Source organism: Ursus maritimus, unplaced genomic scaffold (assembly GCF_017311325.1).
Source record: "Ursus maritimus isolate PB19 unplaced genomic scaffold, ASM1731132v1 scaffold_4, whole genome shotgun sequence".
In the NCBI taxonomy this organism is placed as follows: Eukaryota; Metazoa; Chordata; class Mammalia; order Carnivora; family Ursidae; genus Ursus; species Ursus maritimus.
Window position 1 is genome coordinate 65,051,872 of NW_024426552.1, and position 13,734 is coordinate 65,065,605.

The 13,734-nt window shown below is 47.1% G+C and overlaps 1 protein-coding gene and 1 long non-coding RNA gene across 6 annotated transcripts in view; one reads left to right on the plus strand and one right to left on the minus strand.

Moving 5' to 3' along the window:
* Nucleotides 1-7,567: 7,567 nt before the first annotated feature.
* LOC121100406 lies at nt 7,568-10,846 on the minus strand. The gene is made up of 2 exons (XR_005832195.1): nt 10,092-10,846; nt 7,568-8,056 (listed from the first exon to the last, which is right to left on the minus strand). It is a non-coding gene; the product is annotated as an uncharacterized LOC121100406 (long non-coding RNA).
* Nucleotides 10,810-13,734, plus strand: part of PARP14 (poly(ADP-ribose) polymerase family member 14) — a 42,972-nt gene continuing 40,047 nt past the window's right edge. Inside the window, exon 1 of one of the 5 annotated variants that reach the window (XM_040621328.1) lies at nt 10,810-10,909. Coding sequence is in view for 3 of the 5 variants with exons in the window: in XM_040621327.1 (XP_040477261.1) it covers nt 11,096-11,282 (187 nt within the window). In the remaining 2 variants the exon portion in view is untranslated. Of the gene's footprint in view, nt 10,910-10,959; nt 11,283-13,734 lie in introns of those variants that run through there. The other 4 variants (XM_040621327.1, XM_008708159.2, XM_008708157.2 and 1 more) reach the window with 4 other exon arrangements.

Consider the following 13,734-nt stretch of genomic DNA (forward strand, 5'->3'; position numbering starts at 1 on the left):
CAAGATGATATACTCTAAAAATGATACATATGGAGATGGTACAGGAAGTAGAGAATATTTGGTTAAATCATGTTACATAAAAGGATAAATACCAGATTGTGTGCACATACCCATCATAACTATCGTCTGACCATGAAGATGTATGGGGAAAGGAGGCAAAGGACAGAATAGGGAATGTTTCTAGTTGGGTTAAGATCAACAGACTTATAGTGAATTATTCTGTAAGGCTGTTAAAACTAGATTTTTAAAGAATTTCAATTGTTATAATGAGAGAAAGATTTTCTTTGCAGGACAGTCCACCGACTTATAAAAATAGTTATTTGATGCCTGCTGAAATACACAGATGAAAGGATAATGGTGTTTCCATTAGTTACGTGAAACTTATTGAAGCTATGTTTCCATAGAAAAAGGGCAGAAGTAAACTAGGGTCAGAGTGGGTCACCCCACTCCAGGGGAATGTTCTGTAGTGGAGGAAAAATAATTTTCCCTCTACCCTCTGAGTACCAGGCTGAGACCCCTGTAATATAATATGAGCAAGAGAAAAGCAAGCAGAACTTTATTAACATGTATACCTCATGTATACATGGGAGATACCGAGGGAGAATGAATAAGAACCCCTGGTGGCTCAGAATTCAAATTTAAATATCATTAATAGGGAAAGGGGTTGGGGGAGTGTAGGTGTCTTAGGAGAGAGTAAATGACTCATTTAGGACTGATGAATGGACCCTTGGAAGAATAGATAGGAGGTATGATAGGCTGTGGCAAATTTTGTCTGAGCGTGGTGTTGACTTCTAGTCTCCTCTCCTGTGAAGTCAATCTTCCCTGGTTGATGAAACTCCTGTAGGGCCATTTGTGACGGCTGAGTCCCTCTTGGGGGATCTCCCTTTAGGTAGATCAGGGAGTTCAGAGAACGCACCTCTCCACATTCACTGTTTTACAAATGTTCAAAATAATCAGTATACCAAAGCAGCCTGTCTTGGGAGTGGCGTGTCCTGAATTCCGACAGTCATATTTTGGGGTGGCATATTCTGCTACCCTTCAGCTGCAACTGAGAGTGTTAGCCAAAAAGGATGTTTTCTAGTTAGTGAGGAACTGTTAGGTCCTAGCCACTGCCAGAAAGTAATTTGAGAAGTGGAACTGCAGTGGATAGAATTGTGTCCCCTGAAAAAGATATGTGGAAGTCCTACCCAGCATATCTGTGAATGTGACATTTGGACACAGGGTCTTTGCAGATGTAACCAAGCTAAAATGAATTCATATCGGATTATGGTAAGCCCTAACCTGATGACTGGTGTCCTATTTAGAAGATGGGGGGGGGGTACCTGGGTGGTTCAGGGGGTAAGCATCTGACTCTTGGTTTTGGCTCAGGTCATGATCTCATGGGTCATCCAGCCCTGTATCGGACTCTGCACTCAGCAGGGAGTCTGCCTGAGAGTCTCTCCCTCTACCCCCAACCCGCCCCGTGCATGGTCCCTCTCTCTCTCAAATAAATAAATCTTAAAAAAAAAAAGAAGAAGAAGGAGATAGGACTGTGGATACAGGCCGACCGGGCAAACCCGATATGACCATGGAGGCAGAGATGGGAACGATGCAGCCGCAAGCCAAGGAATGCCAAGGCCGGGGCAAACACCAGGAGCCAGGAGAGAGGCACCGGAAGGTTCTCCCTCCCAGCCGCCAGAGGAGCCACCCCTGCCGACACCTTGATTTCAGACTTCTGGCTTTTAGGACTGTGAGAGAATAAATTTCTTGTTTTTTTTTTTTTCCACAAAAGGGAAATCTACTTTTATTTAAAAATCATACATAGGAGGACTTTCACTTCCAACCAAGATGGAGGAACAGGGACTAGATTTGCTCTCCTTCCTCAAACAACCAAAAGGCCAGACAAAATATGTAAAACAACAGTGCTCGAGACTCAGCATCAGGCAAGGGAGAGTATCCTTGAGACGGAAGGCATCAAGGGGAGCCCTGACATCGCCACAGCGCGCGGTCATCGGAGTCCGACTGCAGGGCCACCAAGGGGAACTGAGGCAGAACACCTCCCAAAGATCCCACCTAAAACTGCTTTAAAAAATAGACCATTTAAAAAAATACCTCGAACCAGAAGGCAGAAAAAGGGGAAAGGGAAAACAAAGATGAGATAAATAGAAACCCAATAGCAAGACGATAGCTTTACACATAATCATACCGAAAATCATGTTAAAAATGCAGTTATAAACACCTCTTTTAAAAGGCGGAGATTGTTGGCTTGGATTAAAAGATCGCACTACACAGTATGTATCAGAAACCCACCTTCAATACAATGGTGGAGAGTAAAGGTATGCTAAAGGCAGTGGGGTCCTCTGGATTGGACTCTGGCACATAAAGGACACATTAGTGGAAAAAGAGAAATTCAAATAAAGCTGCACTTATCAGGAATGTGCCGGTGTTGATTTCTTGGTTTTACCAAATACACTCCGGGAATGCGAGATAACAGCATTAGGGAAAGCCGGCTGTGGGCACCCAGGACTCCGAATTACCTTTGCAACTTTTTGTAAACCCCAAATTGTCCTACAACAAATAGTTATTTTTTTTAAGTGAAAGGACAGAAAAGACCAACTGTGCTAACAGAATGATACTGTCATTAATACAAAAGTTTCTAACAGTAAAAAGTGGAAGGAAACCGCTTCTGAAATACTATCCTACCACCTACTATGACTACACAGAGCGGTGCCTGAGCTGGACCGGGTCCTGTCATCGGTCAGAAGCCTGGATGGAAAGACGTGGCACACTGCTACCCGCCAGGTCCACATTCCCCAGCCTGGCCCCAGTGCGCTTCCAGGGGCTGCCACATGCCCACCTGTACAACCTATCCGCTCAGCCCGGGACCCCGCACACATCTACTCCGCCGCAGCCACCTGCTCCCCCCTCTCTGCCGGTTGCCCGCCTCCGTGTTTGCACGCGCCGCGTCCTCGGCCAGGGGCGCCTCTGCAATTTTCTGTACTAGGGAAGCTCCCCTTCCCGGCTGGAAGCTGCCCTCACTCCCTTTCTCCGACTTCACCATTCTCTGCCCTGGGCTTCCACATCGCTGTACGGAGGTAGTCTACAACTTGTATCTGGAAACAACAAGGGCTACCACTCACTGAGCCAAAATAGGGCTGCGTGCGCGGTCACAGGGCCCCAAAGTTCTGTTGTTTTAAGCTACTGGGCTCAATCATTGGATGGGGACTGCCTGAGGAAGGACATGACCTTGGGCAAGGTCGCTCTGCAGCTGATACAGTTCCTGATGGCTAAGGGCTGAAGGCTGCTGGCCGATAGCACTTCCAGCCGCTGAGTCTACAAGTCCCCCCTCATAGGGCACTCTCTGTGGTGCATCACTGTGACCTCGAGTTGCTAAGTACCTCAAAAGAGATGAAGACTTAGGCTTAGTGTGGATCACCCGTTTTGTTGCTAAGTATGACTCTGGACTGCAAACATCAGGGTTCCATCCAGGGCGATGAGTTCAAGTGGAGCTTTGAGAAAAGGAGACTCAAGAATATGACAAAGTCTTCCATGGAGTTTTAGGGAAGATTTCATGAACCTCTGGATTATTCTAAAGTTTCTGGCTATGTGGCCATATTCTGGGCAAAGTTTGTGTCAACTCAAGGCTATGAGTGCATTTTGGGGTCTGGCTGTGAACTGCATATCTATGACTTTATATTTGGCCGAGTTTGGATTTGACATCTGTTACTGCTCACTGGACTTCGAAAATTTTTAAGTAAAATTACTAAGGATACAGGATTTAATTTAAAAAAAAAGGTTTGGATGTTGTATTGTCAAAAGCCACTTTTCCTGTATCTTGTGATTTAATTATAGAAAGCTTGTAATCCGAGATGATCACATTATATTTCAAGTTACTACTTTGAAGAATATGGTTTAGTCCAATTGATTTGACAGGAACATGCTTGTGTAGAAAAGAGTTATCCTGCTATCCTTAGAAAGGCCTGCTTCCAAGGGTGGCCCCTAGCTGGCCTCTGAACTTAGATTTGGGGAGGGTTCCCCCAGTTCCTCACTGATAAGAGAATTGGCTCATAGAGTGCCTAAACTGTGTGTACAAACAGCATGGCTTGTGCTGAACATCTGCTCTCCTTCAGGTATTTGGAATTTTGGTGCGGGCTTGGCAGAGGCTGACTACATGCCCAGCCTCCCCAAAAAACCTTGGGCACCGAGTCTCCAGTGAGCTTCCTTAGTAGACAACATTTCATATGCATTTCCACAATTCTGTGCTTGAGGAATTAAGCATATCCTGTGTGACCCCTCTGGGAGAAGACCCTTGGAAGCTCTAGGCTGGTTTCCTCAAACTTCTTCCCAGACACCTTTCCCCTCTGCCAATTTTGCTTCGTATCCTTTCTCTCTAATAATTGACAGCTGTGAGTATGACCGCATGCTGAATCTGGTGGGTCCCCCTAGAGAATTACTGCACCAATGGGGTGGCCTTGGGGACCTCCAACACAGTGTTGTCGTACATGCACTTAAATCATATTTCTGTCTGACAGTTTACACATGTAAATCGTAGTTCTCAATTATACTTTTTCCTTAATGAAAGCCTGAAATATACATATTTACTCATAAAATTAGGTGAATGAAGATTCTGTGGCTAATACAGAAGACAAAGGATAGATTTTAAGGGCTAACTATGGAAATAACTATATCTACTATTAGCCATTTCCATAGAGCTGACACACACTGGGACCGAGAATCTCTAACCAAGAATTCCAGTATATTTTCTAAGGAGCCCCAGAAGGAAGGCTTCACCTCATCACTCCTCATCACCCTTCCCTGCCCTCCACCCCAAACAAAGGGTGGGGTGCAGCTCAAGCAATGTAACATAACATTAGATGCTTACATAAATATTTTTTATAAAGAGAGAGACTTCAAGTCAGTGGTATAAACTTTTGTCTTCAGAAACTAGAAGAAGAAAAGCAAATTAAACTCGAAACAAGTCAAAGAAAGGAAGTAATAAAGAGAAAAGCTGAAATCAATGCAATCAAAACCGGAAAGAGTAGAGAAAAAAATCAATAAATCTGAAAGCCAGTTTTTAAAAAATATGAGTAAGTTGATAGACTTCTAACAGACCTCTTAGCAGGATACATATAACAGCATAGGGCGCCTGGGTGGCTCAGTCGGTTAAGCATCTGCCTTTGGCTCGGGTCATGATCTCGGGGTGCTGGGATTGAGCCCCGCATTGGGCTCCCTGCTCAGCAGGGAGTCTGCTTCTCCCTCTTCCTCTGCCTTCTCCCCCCTGCTCATGCTCTGTCTCTCTCTCTCAAATAAATATATCAATACAATTTAAAAAAAAATAACAATATAATTCAAATTTATGAGTCAGGCACTACATAATGCTGTTTATATACTTTTCTTTTTATCTTATAAAATCCTGAAAACAACCTATCCTGGTAAGTAATGTTATACCGATTTTTAAAGATGAGAAAACTAAGATTTATAGATTTTGGTTGATTCGCCCAAGGTCACATAGCTGGTAAAATCCAGAATTAATCTTGAACCCAAGTTGTCTGACCTAGACCTTAACCATCATATTACCCTAACTCCTAATAACCTGAAGAGGATACAGGGGTGTCCATCCTGATCCCCATTTTAGGAACAACTAACTTTTCTCCCAGCTGCTAGGACTATCTGCTGCTGGCAGGCCACAGCTGCGTCCCTCATTGGAAATTGATCTGAGCCTGCGGAGAACTGCCTCTCCCAGGACTGGATAATGCAGAGCTTCAAAGGAATGGCTTCTTTCCCCAGTTCGGGACAACTACAAAACCTCTGTTATTTCCAGGGTTCTCCATAGGATTGGTTGAGGCTTCAGTTGCAACTGTATTGTAAGTCAGTTTCTCCCTGCGCCCAGATGGGCCTTCCCCAATTCTTTGCAGATATATCTCCCTAGGGTGCTCCTTAATAAACCTTTCACTCAACCCTCTGTCTGAGTTTGCTTCCAGGGAACTAAATTAAATCTCATTGCAGTTAGCTTTTCTTGTAAGATTTTATTTATTTATTTATTTATTTATTTATTTATTTATTTTATCCTAATTATTTTACTACATTTTAAGATTGTCTATACTCGAGTTCTTTCTGTCTATTGTATCTGTACAGTAAAGTGTTATATAATGGTGCGTTACTGTTCAACTCTGCTCAACTCTGCAGAGATACCACATCAGGAACTCGAGTCAGCCATCGTGGGGATATTGACACCATGGGATTGGCAAACACTACAAATCAGGGCTTGATTTATTGCCTCGTTAATTGTCTAGACTTCAGAAGCCAGTGGAGAATATCTTAATAAGGCAGATTAAATTTAAATGTGTGCCATGTCTGCAGCCATTACATTTTAAAGAACACAAATGAAGAAATATTCTTCCAGCATTTGAAAACTAGTATCCAATTCAGCAAAGAAGGAGTTCATGTCAGTGTTAATCAGAGTTCTGACATATGTCTTCATTGTTTCATTTTCCTCCCACTTAATGTAAATAGAAGTATCAATCAACATTTATTTAAGAATTACACTCATTCATAACTGCAACCATAGTTTGGCTACAAATATAAGAGTTGGGCAAATATCTTCGAAACATTCTGTGAGGATCAATTGGTTATTTGAAATTTACAATAAAGAGTATTGTGTATTTTATTATTTGCAAATTATGTGCTATACAACCTTTATAGGCAGATAATGTATAATAAACAAAAACATATATGCAAACTTTTTTTCTCCAGAGAGCTGATTGCTCAATATTTAATAGCTCGTCACTGGTGGAAATTATGTGTGGTATGATACGGGAGTAAAATATTGTATGCTTTTCTTTGTAAATATGATCTAGATTGTACTGTCTCTGAGACATACCCATGTGTGTCTGATTCAGTAGCCAGGAAGGATTGTTGCTTTGTTTTACTCTTCACCTCACCCAAACTTGGAAAGATCTAGACTGCTCTGGAGTCCTGCAGAATCCTCCCTTCACTTCCCATGCAATGAGAGTATTAGTGAGCCTAAATGACTCCTGTTTGGGAAAATGGCCCCTGAAGGATTACTCTGCTGGTGGAGGAGTGAAAGTATTAGAGACTTACCCCATGGAAGCCTGAAGAACACGCAACACCTGAAAGGGACCTGAGCCCAGGGAGAAAGGCCAGAAACTGGGCGTGTCTATCAGGTGACTCCCCCTCAGGACTGAACTTGGAGTGGCAGCCGAGTGTTACCACTGAGGGTGGCTTGTCCCACTTCTGAAGTCACTTCCTATTTTAGGGACTGGGCCAAGAGCATCCAGAGCAAAGTGATATGGAGAGGTGGGCATGAGGTCCTCACAACTCACTGATTCAGGACAGATGGGAAAGCTACCCTTTTCCCAAAAAACACTTCAAATAAGAGAAATGCTGGTTTTAGAGAAGTTGAAAGGTGCCTGAGGCTGGGTTATAGAAGTTTGTTGAGAAGCTGAATGGAGAAATTTGATGAAGTAGAAAAAGGGAAGTTCAGCCCAAAAATGCAGTTGTGGGTTGTTATACCAAGATCAGCTGTGGTTACGAGGGAGCATTGACTGAGAAAAGAGGCAGGACAGAATGAAAACAAAAGCATTTATTTGGGGTCTTAGAATTCCAAATTCCGGGTACACAGTTTTGGGCAGCAACCCAAATATTGTCTCCCTAGGGAGCGAAGCTCTGGGGTTCTTAAAGACAAAACGAAAAACGTTGTATATGTTGTTTACAAAGAATTTTGATTGGTGTTGGCGGCGGAAACTAATCTTGGTTAAACCTAACTTGTTGCGTAGGTTGTCTCAGAGCAGAAGTCAGTTACGGAGGAAGCTGTAGGTGTTTATGCAGAGTCCTTGGAGTGTTTGCTGTATGGCTTAGTTCAGAAGCTCATGCTTCCACCCAGCGAGGATGTGCATAAGGCCCACATCCTTAATGGCCTCCCATCTCCATTTAAAAACCCCTGACATACATGACTCCATTTCATTTCACCTTTCACAGGTGGACATGGCCACTTCCCAGGCCCAGAGAGAACATTCGCTTCGTTGGAAGGAGATGAGGCTCAGGAGGTAGACACCCACTGAAGACAGAGAATTGAGAGAGAATAAGCACACAGTGGGAGGGGTAGGGTACAGGTTCAACAAATGAATAGGGACAAAATCATTTAGGAGAGAAGACAAGTACTCAAGTACTTCAGAGGCTGATGACAAGCAGCAATTTGGTTGTTCTAGAATTTTCTTTGCTTGGTTTTCAAGCCCTGCCATCCTAATCCTCTGATAAATCCTTCCGTCCACCCAGGGTTGAAGAACAGGCTTTGAGTCTGAGCAGCTCTCAGACATTGCTGATAATTAAGTAAATTCTTTTTTTTAATAATAATTTTTATTATGTTAGTCACCATACAGTACATCCCTAGTTTTTGATGTAAAGTTCCATGATTCATTATTTGCATATGACACCCAGTGCACCATGCAATATGTGCCCTCCTTAATACCCATCACCGGCCTATCCCCCTCCCCCACCCCCCTCCCCTCTGAGGCCCTTAGTTTGTTTCTTCTTGAAAGAAATCCAGGAATGGCCGGATAAAACTTCCACTATAAAGAAATGATTTCCGTTTCCTTCTATTCCTTGGGAAACGATAACGCGCGGAAAAAGAAACTGCTCAGTTCTGGGAAGCCCAAATTCTGGGTAAAGGAGGTTGCTGATACGAGTTGCGGTTAGGGGTGGGACACGCTGGGGCACAGGGTCCCCACCCTGCGGCTGAGAGCTGGGGCTGGCGCTTCCGCGGCCTCCCCGCCTCCCCGGCCGCGTCCGGGGCGCTTCGCCCTGGATGACGCGCGCCACCTGCAGGGAGAGAGCAGGCGTCCGGGAAATACCCGCGGGCCGGCCGGCGTCCGTCCGGAGCAGGGCTACACGCCCAGGCAGTAAGCCGTCTTCCGCCCGGCTTCCGTTCTCTTCGAAGACGACCTGGAAGGTCCAGTCCCGCAGGGGAAAGCAGTTCTGATTTAGGCTGTGTCTGACACCTCGCCGCCCCCTTCACAGAGCCAACAGCAGCCGGCGGGGAGAAGCCCGGCAGCTTCCCGGCAGCGGCCATTCGGAGTCACCTACTAATGTTCTCCATCTCCGCCTCGGCTCTGGTGCGGGGGGGAAGTGTTCCCTCCGACGGCTGATGCCTCCAGAACGCCCTCCCACCTCCTCGCACAACCCGTATCTCAAGCTGCCCCTCGCTTCCGTCCGCCAGTATCTAAGCACGCCTCGGGCTCGTCCGTCTTAAAAATATCTTAAAAGCCAGAAAACAGAAATAACCCATCCACTGCTGCCTAACTCCTTCTGCGCCTTCACAGTCACACTTCTGGAAAGAGCTGACGATGCTTGGCTGCCTCCACTTTCTTCCCTTCCTTTCAGACCGCCGTCCACTGCCCTGTCCCTCTCCTCCCTCCTCACCGGGAGACAGTGCTTGCGGTCCGGGTCCCGGTCCGCAGTCCAAGCGACGCTTCTCTTATATGATGTATGGGTAGTGTTTGAATGAAAAACTCTCCTTCCCACTTGAAACACTCTTTTATTACAGGTCAAAGACACAGACATTCCTAGCCTCTCCCACATTTCCGGCCACACCTCGGTGCGCCCGTCTGGCGGAGGCTACTGTCACCTCGCCAGTCGTTCAGCCGGTCCAGGGATAACCATGGAGTCGTATTTGAGCATCTTGCCTCACTGCCCACGTCTTTCAGCAAGTCCTGCAGTTCTGCCTTCAATACCCGTTTGGGATCTCAGTCGTTCTCAGAAGGTCCTCCTTTGCCAGCAGCCTGGTCTCAGCCACTCACTTAGGACCCTACATAGCCACGTGGCCGACCTCCCTGCCTCTACTCCAGCTACCACACAGCAGCCAGTCTTCTGTATTAGTAAATTACATGATGGACCGCCCCCCCCCAGCCCTCCCAGATTATCCCCTGTGTAAATTAACAAAGGGAAACCTCACTAAAATGGAGCCGGAGGCCAGAAGGGACAGCTCTCACCGCATACCCCTCCACATAATCACAGGAAGAATTGGCAATTATCGACCCCAACAGAAGAAACAGGAAAGCGTCATCAGTGACAAGCCTGAAGAGGAACTCGCTTACCCTAGACTCAGCCAATGAGAAACGGCCACCGCCTTATTTCTTGCTTTTCTCCAATAGACTTGCCTTCAAAACAACCACTCCCAACTTCCTCCTTCTTTTCCTCGGCTTTGTTGGTTGGACTAGCTGATAATTTTTGCGGTAGTTTGCTGGTCGAAATTGCAATTCTCTGCTATTCCCAAAGAAACCCATTTTGCTGGTAAAATAACTGACTTTTACTTTTCGCATCACCACCCCATCATCTTTAGGCCTCAGGTTCCATGTCGGTTCCCCATAAATTTTCCCTGAGCTCCCACACCTGGGGTAGGAGCCCCTCCTGATTTGTTCCAGGAACACCTGTATATAAGAGCACTGTGTCCCCAGGGGTTTGTGAGCTCCATGAGGGCAGGAACTGCGCTTGTTGAATCCGTCCCGGGTGCATGGCACCTAGTAAATATTCCATAAAGAACTGTGAATGTACCCCCCCTTCTGTATTCCTGAACATATTATATTAATAGATCAGGGAACACAATGCAAAAGAAAAAAAAGCCAGATACAATTCTGATCATTGTTTGGGGCTTATTTAGGCACTTCTTTCTACGTTGTAAAGAATCACGGCTGGCCAAGCCATTTTATTTTCTTGTAAAACGCTGTCCTGAGCAAAAATGAAGTTGCCTTTGTGTATGCCAAAGGTATCGTGTGTGGTCAAAGATGCTGATTTCAGCTGTGGCTTGGGGGGGTGAGCGGCACACAGCGTCTGAGCTTAGGGAGCCAAGTGCACAAACGGCCCAAGACCAGTTGCTTGGAGTGGCGATTAGCCTTCGCTGTGGCCAGAGCTGAAGGTAAGGAACTCCGGTGGGACGGGGGCTGTGACTAGTTCCATCATGGCACAGGGCTTCACAGCCAAAGACGGAAACTAATGTCAGGGGAGGAGTTTTCTGGGAAATGAAACTGAAACTTAAAGGGACAAAGTTTGCCACACTCATCTGGGGTGGCTTGAGCCGCGGTGCAGGTGAGCGGAGCCGAGTATGGCTGCGCTCGGCTCCTTTCCCCTGCTGGTCGAAGGGTCCTGGGGCCCTGACCCGCCGAAGAACTTGAGCGCCAAGCTGCAGATGTACTTCCAGAGCGCGAGGAGATCCGGAGGCGGGGAGTGTGAGGTCCGCCAGGAACCCGGCACCCCGTCCCGCTTCCTGGTGCTCTTCCATCTAGAGGACGGTGAGGGGTGCGAGGGTGGGGGTGAGAGGGGACAACCGGGGTCTTCCCGCAGGGTAACTTGGAACAGGGGCGCACAGCAGGAGAACCCGCACGGCTCCAGCAGCAGCCTTAGGGGAGGGAGGGCGCAGGGCTGCAGACCCGACGGAGTGCGCGAGGGGCCATAAGCGCTTCCAGGTGCTGCCTGGAGGTGGCGGCAGAACCGCGCAAGTGAGTTCTAACGTTAAGCTTGGAGCGCGGTGAAACGGAAAGGAGCTGATAGGCTACTGTTTACAAGGCTACCTAGTGCGTTAGTGGCGGAGTTGCTATTCCATTGCAATTTTTTTTTCCTTCCTATTAAAGCAGCTGTTCTAGAACTCCAAATTGACAGGAGCACAATTTTAAGGGAAGAGAAAGTTTCCAGGGAGAGTCACATCTAAACCTGATTCCTGAGGGCCAGTTCGGTTCCTGACAGGCAGGATATTGGGGAGGACTCTTCCGAGGAAGGACACACTGGGCAGGACACACTGCATGAACAGGTGCTGGGGGAAGAAAGGACAGGGTATCTTCAGGCAACACGCAGGGCGCCTTTGGGGAGGTTTGGCTTGAGTAGTAACTCTACTAATCCCTGGGTACAAGGAGGATCTGCAGACGGGGCTGGGAAATTTCCGAAGGCTAAGGCGGGGGACGCCTATATTTTAAAACTCTTAAGCCTTCTGTGATTAAACCACCTTCTTGTGAAGTGGTGGGGAGGAAATTAAAGCTAAGAGAAAGTTGGGTTGAGATGGTAGAGGGCCTTGAATGACACCATAAGGGCTATGAACTCCCCCCCCCCCCAGGCAGAGGAGAGACATGTCCAAATATACTTTAGGGAGATGAATTTGGTTGAAAACAAGTACCTGGACTTACTGGGAGAGACCCTGGAAATCACAACTTTTGGGAGATCATGCAACGTTCTAGGTGAGGACAATTGAGTCCTTGAACAATGAAAATCAGCGTGGGGGTGGAAGGTGTGTATTCGTGCACTATTCTGGGTTTGGTAACTGAGGTCAGTGCTCTGGAAGAGGGACAGAGGGGAGTGTCCCCCATTTTCTTCAGTTATATTTTAGGTGGGGGGAAAAGGTGTTAAGGAATGTGAGGAGTCACAGGGATTTTCCCATAGCTCATGAGATTCCCAGTGTTTCTGGGGTCACTTGGAGGAGGGTGCAAAAGTGCTGCCTAAAAGCACATTGGGTGTAAGTATAGAAAGTGAATGGAGGGCTGCGTGCTGCTGATCGACACCCAGAATCTTTGTCGAGGGTGCGCTGGTACCTCTGCCCTCAGTTTCAGGGGGGTCCTCGGACTGGGAGCAGGGGTGGCATTCTGAGTTGATGTGGGTTGGGAGTTTTGAGGTCCCCTGCAACCTCTGGGCAGTTAAGTTTCCCCCACCCTTGCTGTTGCCTTTGGGAAAGGGAGGATAAGCTCCCACCCAGTTATTATCTGCTCCTCCAAGACACCACCAGGTCTGTAGCGAGAGGCCTGCGAGCTGCTGTTTTCAGCGTGCGCATTATTTTCTTTGGAATCTCCTAGGAAAGGATGTGGACCACCCCTGATTCTACCTTCCTGTGCCTGGATTTGGAGAAGCGTTTGAGCCAGAGGAGAGGCAATGAGACTTACGTGAGAGGCACTAGAAGGCAGAGATCCAGAAAGGAAAGAGTGAAACCCAGAGAGGAGAGAGGTCCACAGCGAAGTGTGTCAGAGCGAGGCAGGGAGGGGACAGGAGACCTACTAGGCTCAGGGCCCTTATGAAAACAAAGTACCAAGTGTTCCAAGGCCTAATTTCACCGAGGAATGTTCAGAAGGGCAGCTGTGCAATGTAAGCCATTTCCCCTGGATTTCATTTTCCTCAAGGAGTTTAACCATGTTGATTGCCAACTGTCAACATGATATGGGCCTGGCCCTTAGGGACACTTACTTCTTCTTTAGAATCCCATTATCCTCCCCAGTAGTTCTCAAACTGGGGCCACAGACCTCTGCATCGGACTCACAGCAGACTAAACAGACCCAGTCCCAGCTGTCTCTCAGAGATTTAGGAACCCCGGGGGTGGGTGAGCGGGAATCCACCTGTCCAACCAGCACCCCAGGGGACCCTGGCGTGCTGAAGTTTGGGAAGGCCTTTTGTTTGTTGCCAACCCTGAATGAACAAAAAAAGGGAAATGATTGATAGAAAATACAAACGCGTAAAAATACCAACAGCGCAAAATACACCTTTGTGTCCATAACATCAGTCTGTTGTAGCCCTGAATGCAGAAATGGTTGCAGTCTGCCCCTGCAGGCTTCCTTCCTCTCATCGCCCAGCCACCTCCCCTACCTTCGTCCCCAGTCCGCTCCAGCGCTCCAGCAGCCGCTCTTGTGGTACCCCCCCCCCCACACAACTCAAACTTAGTGCAACTCAAAACCTTTTAAGGACAAAGGCCCTGGGGGGCGGGGGGGGGGG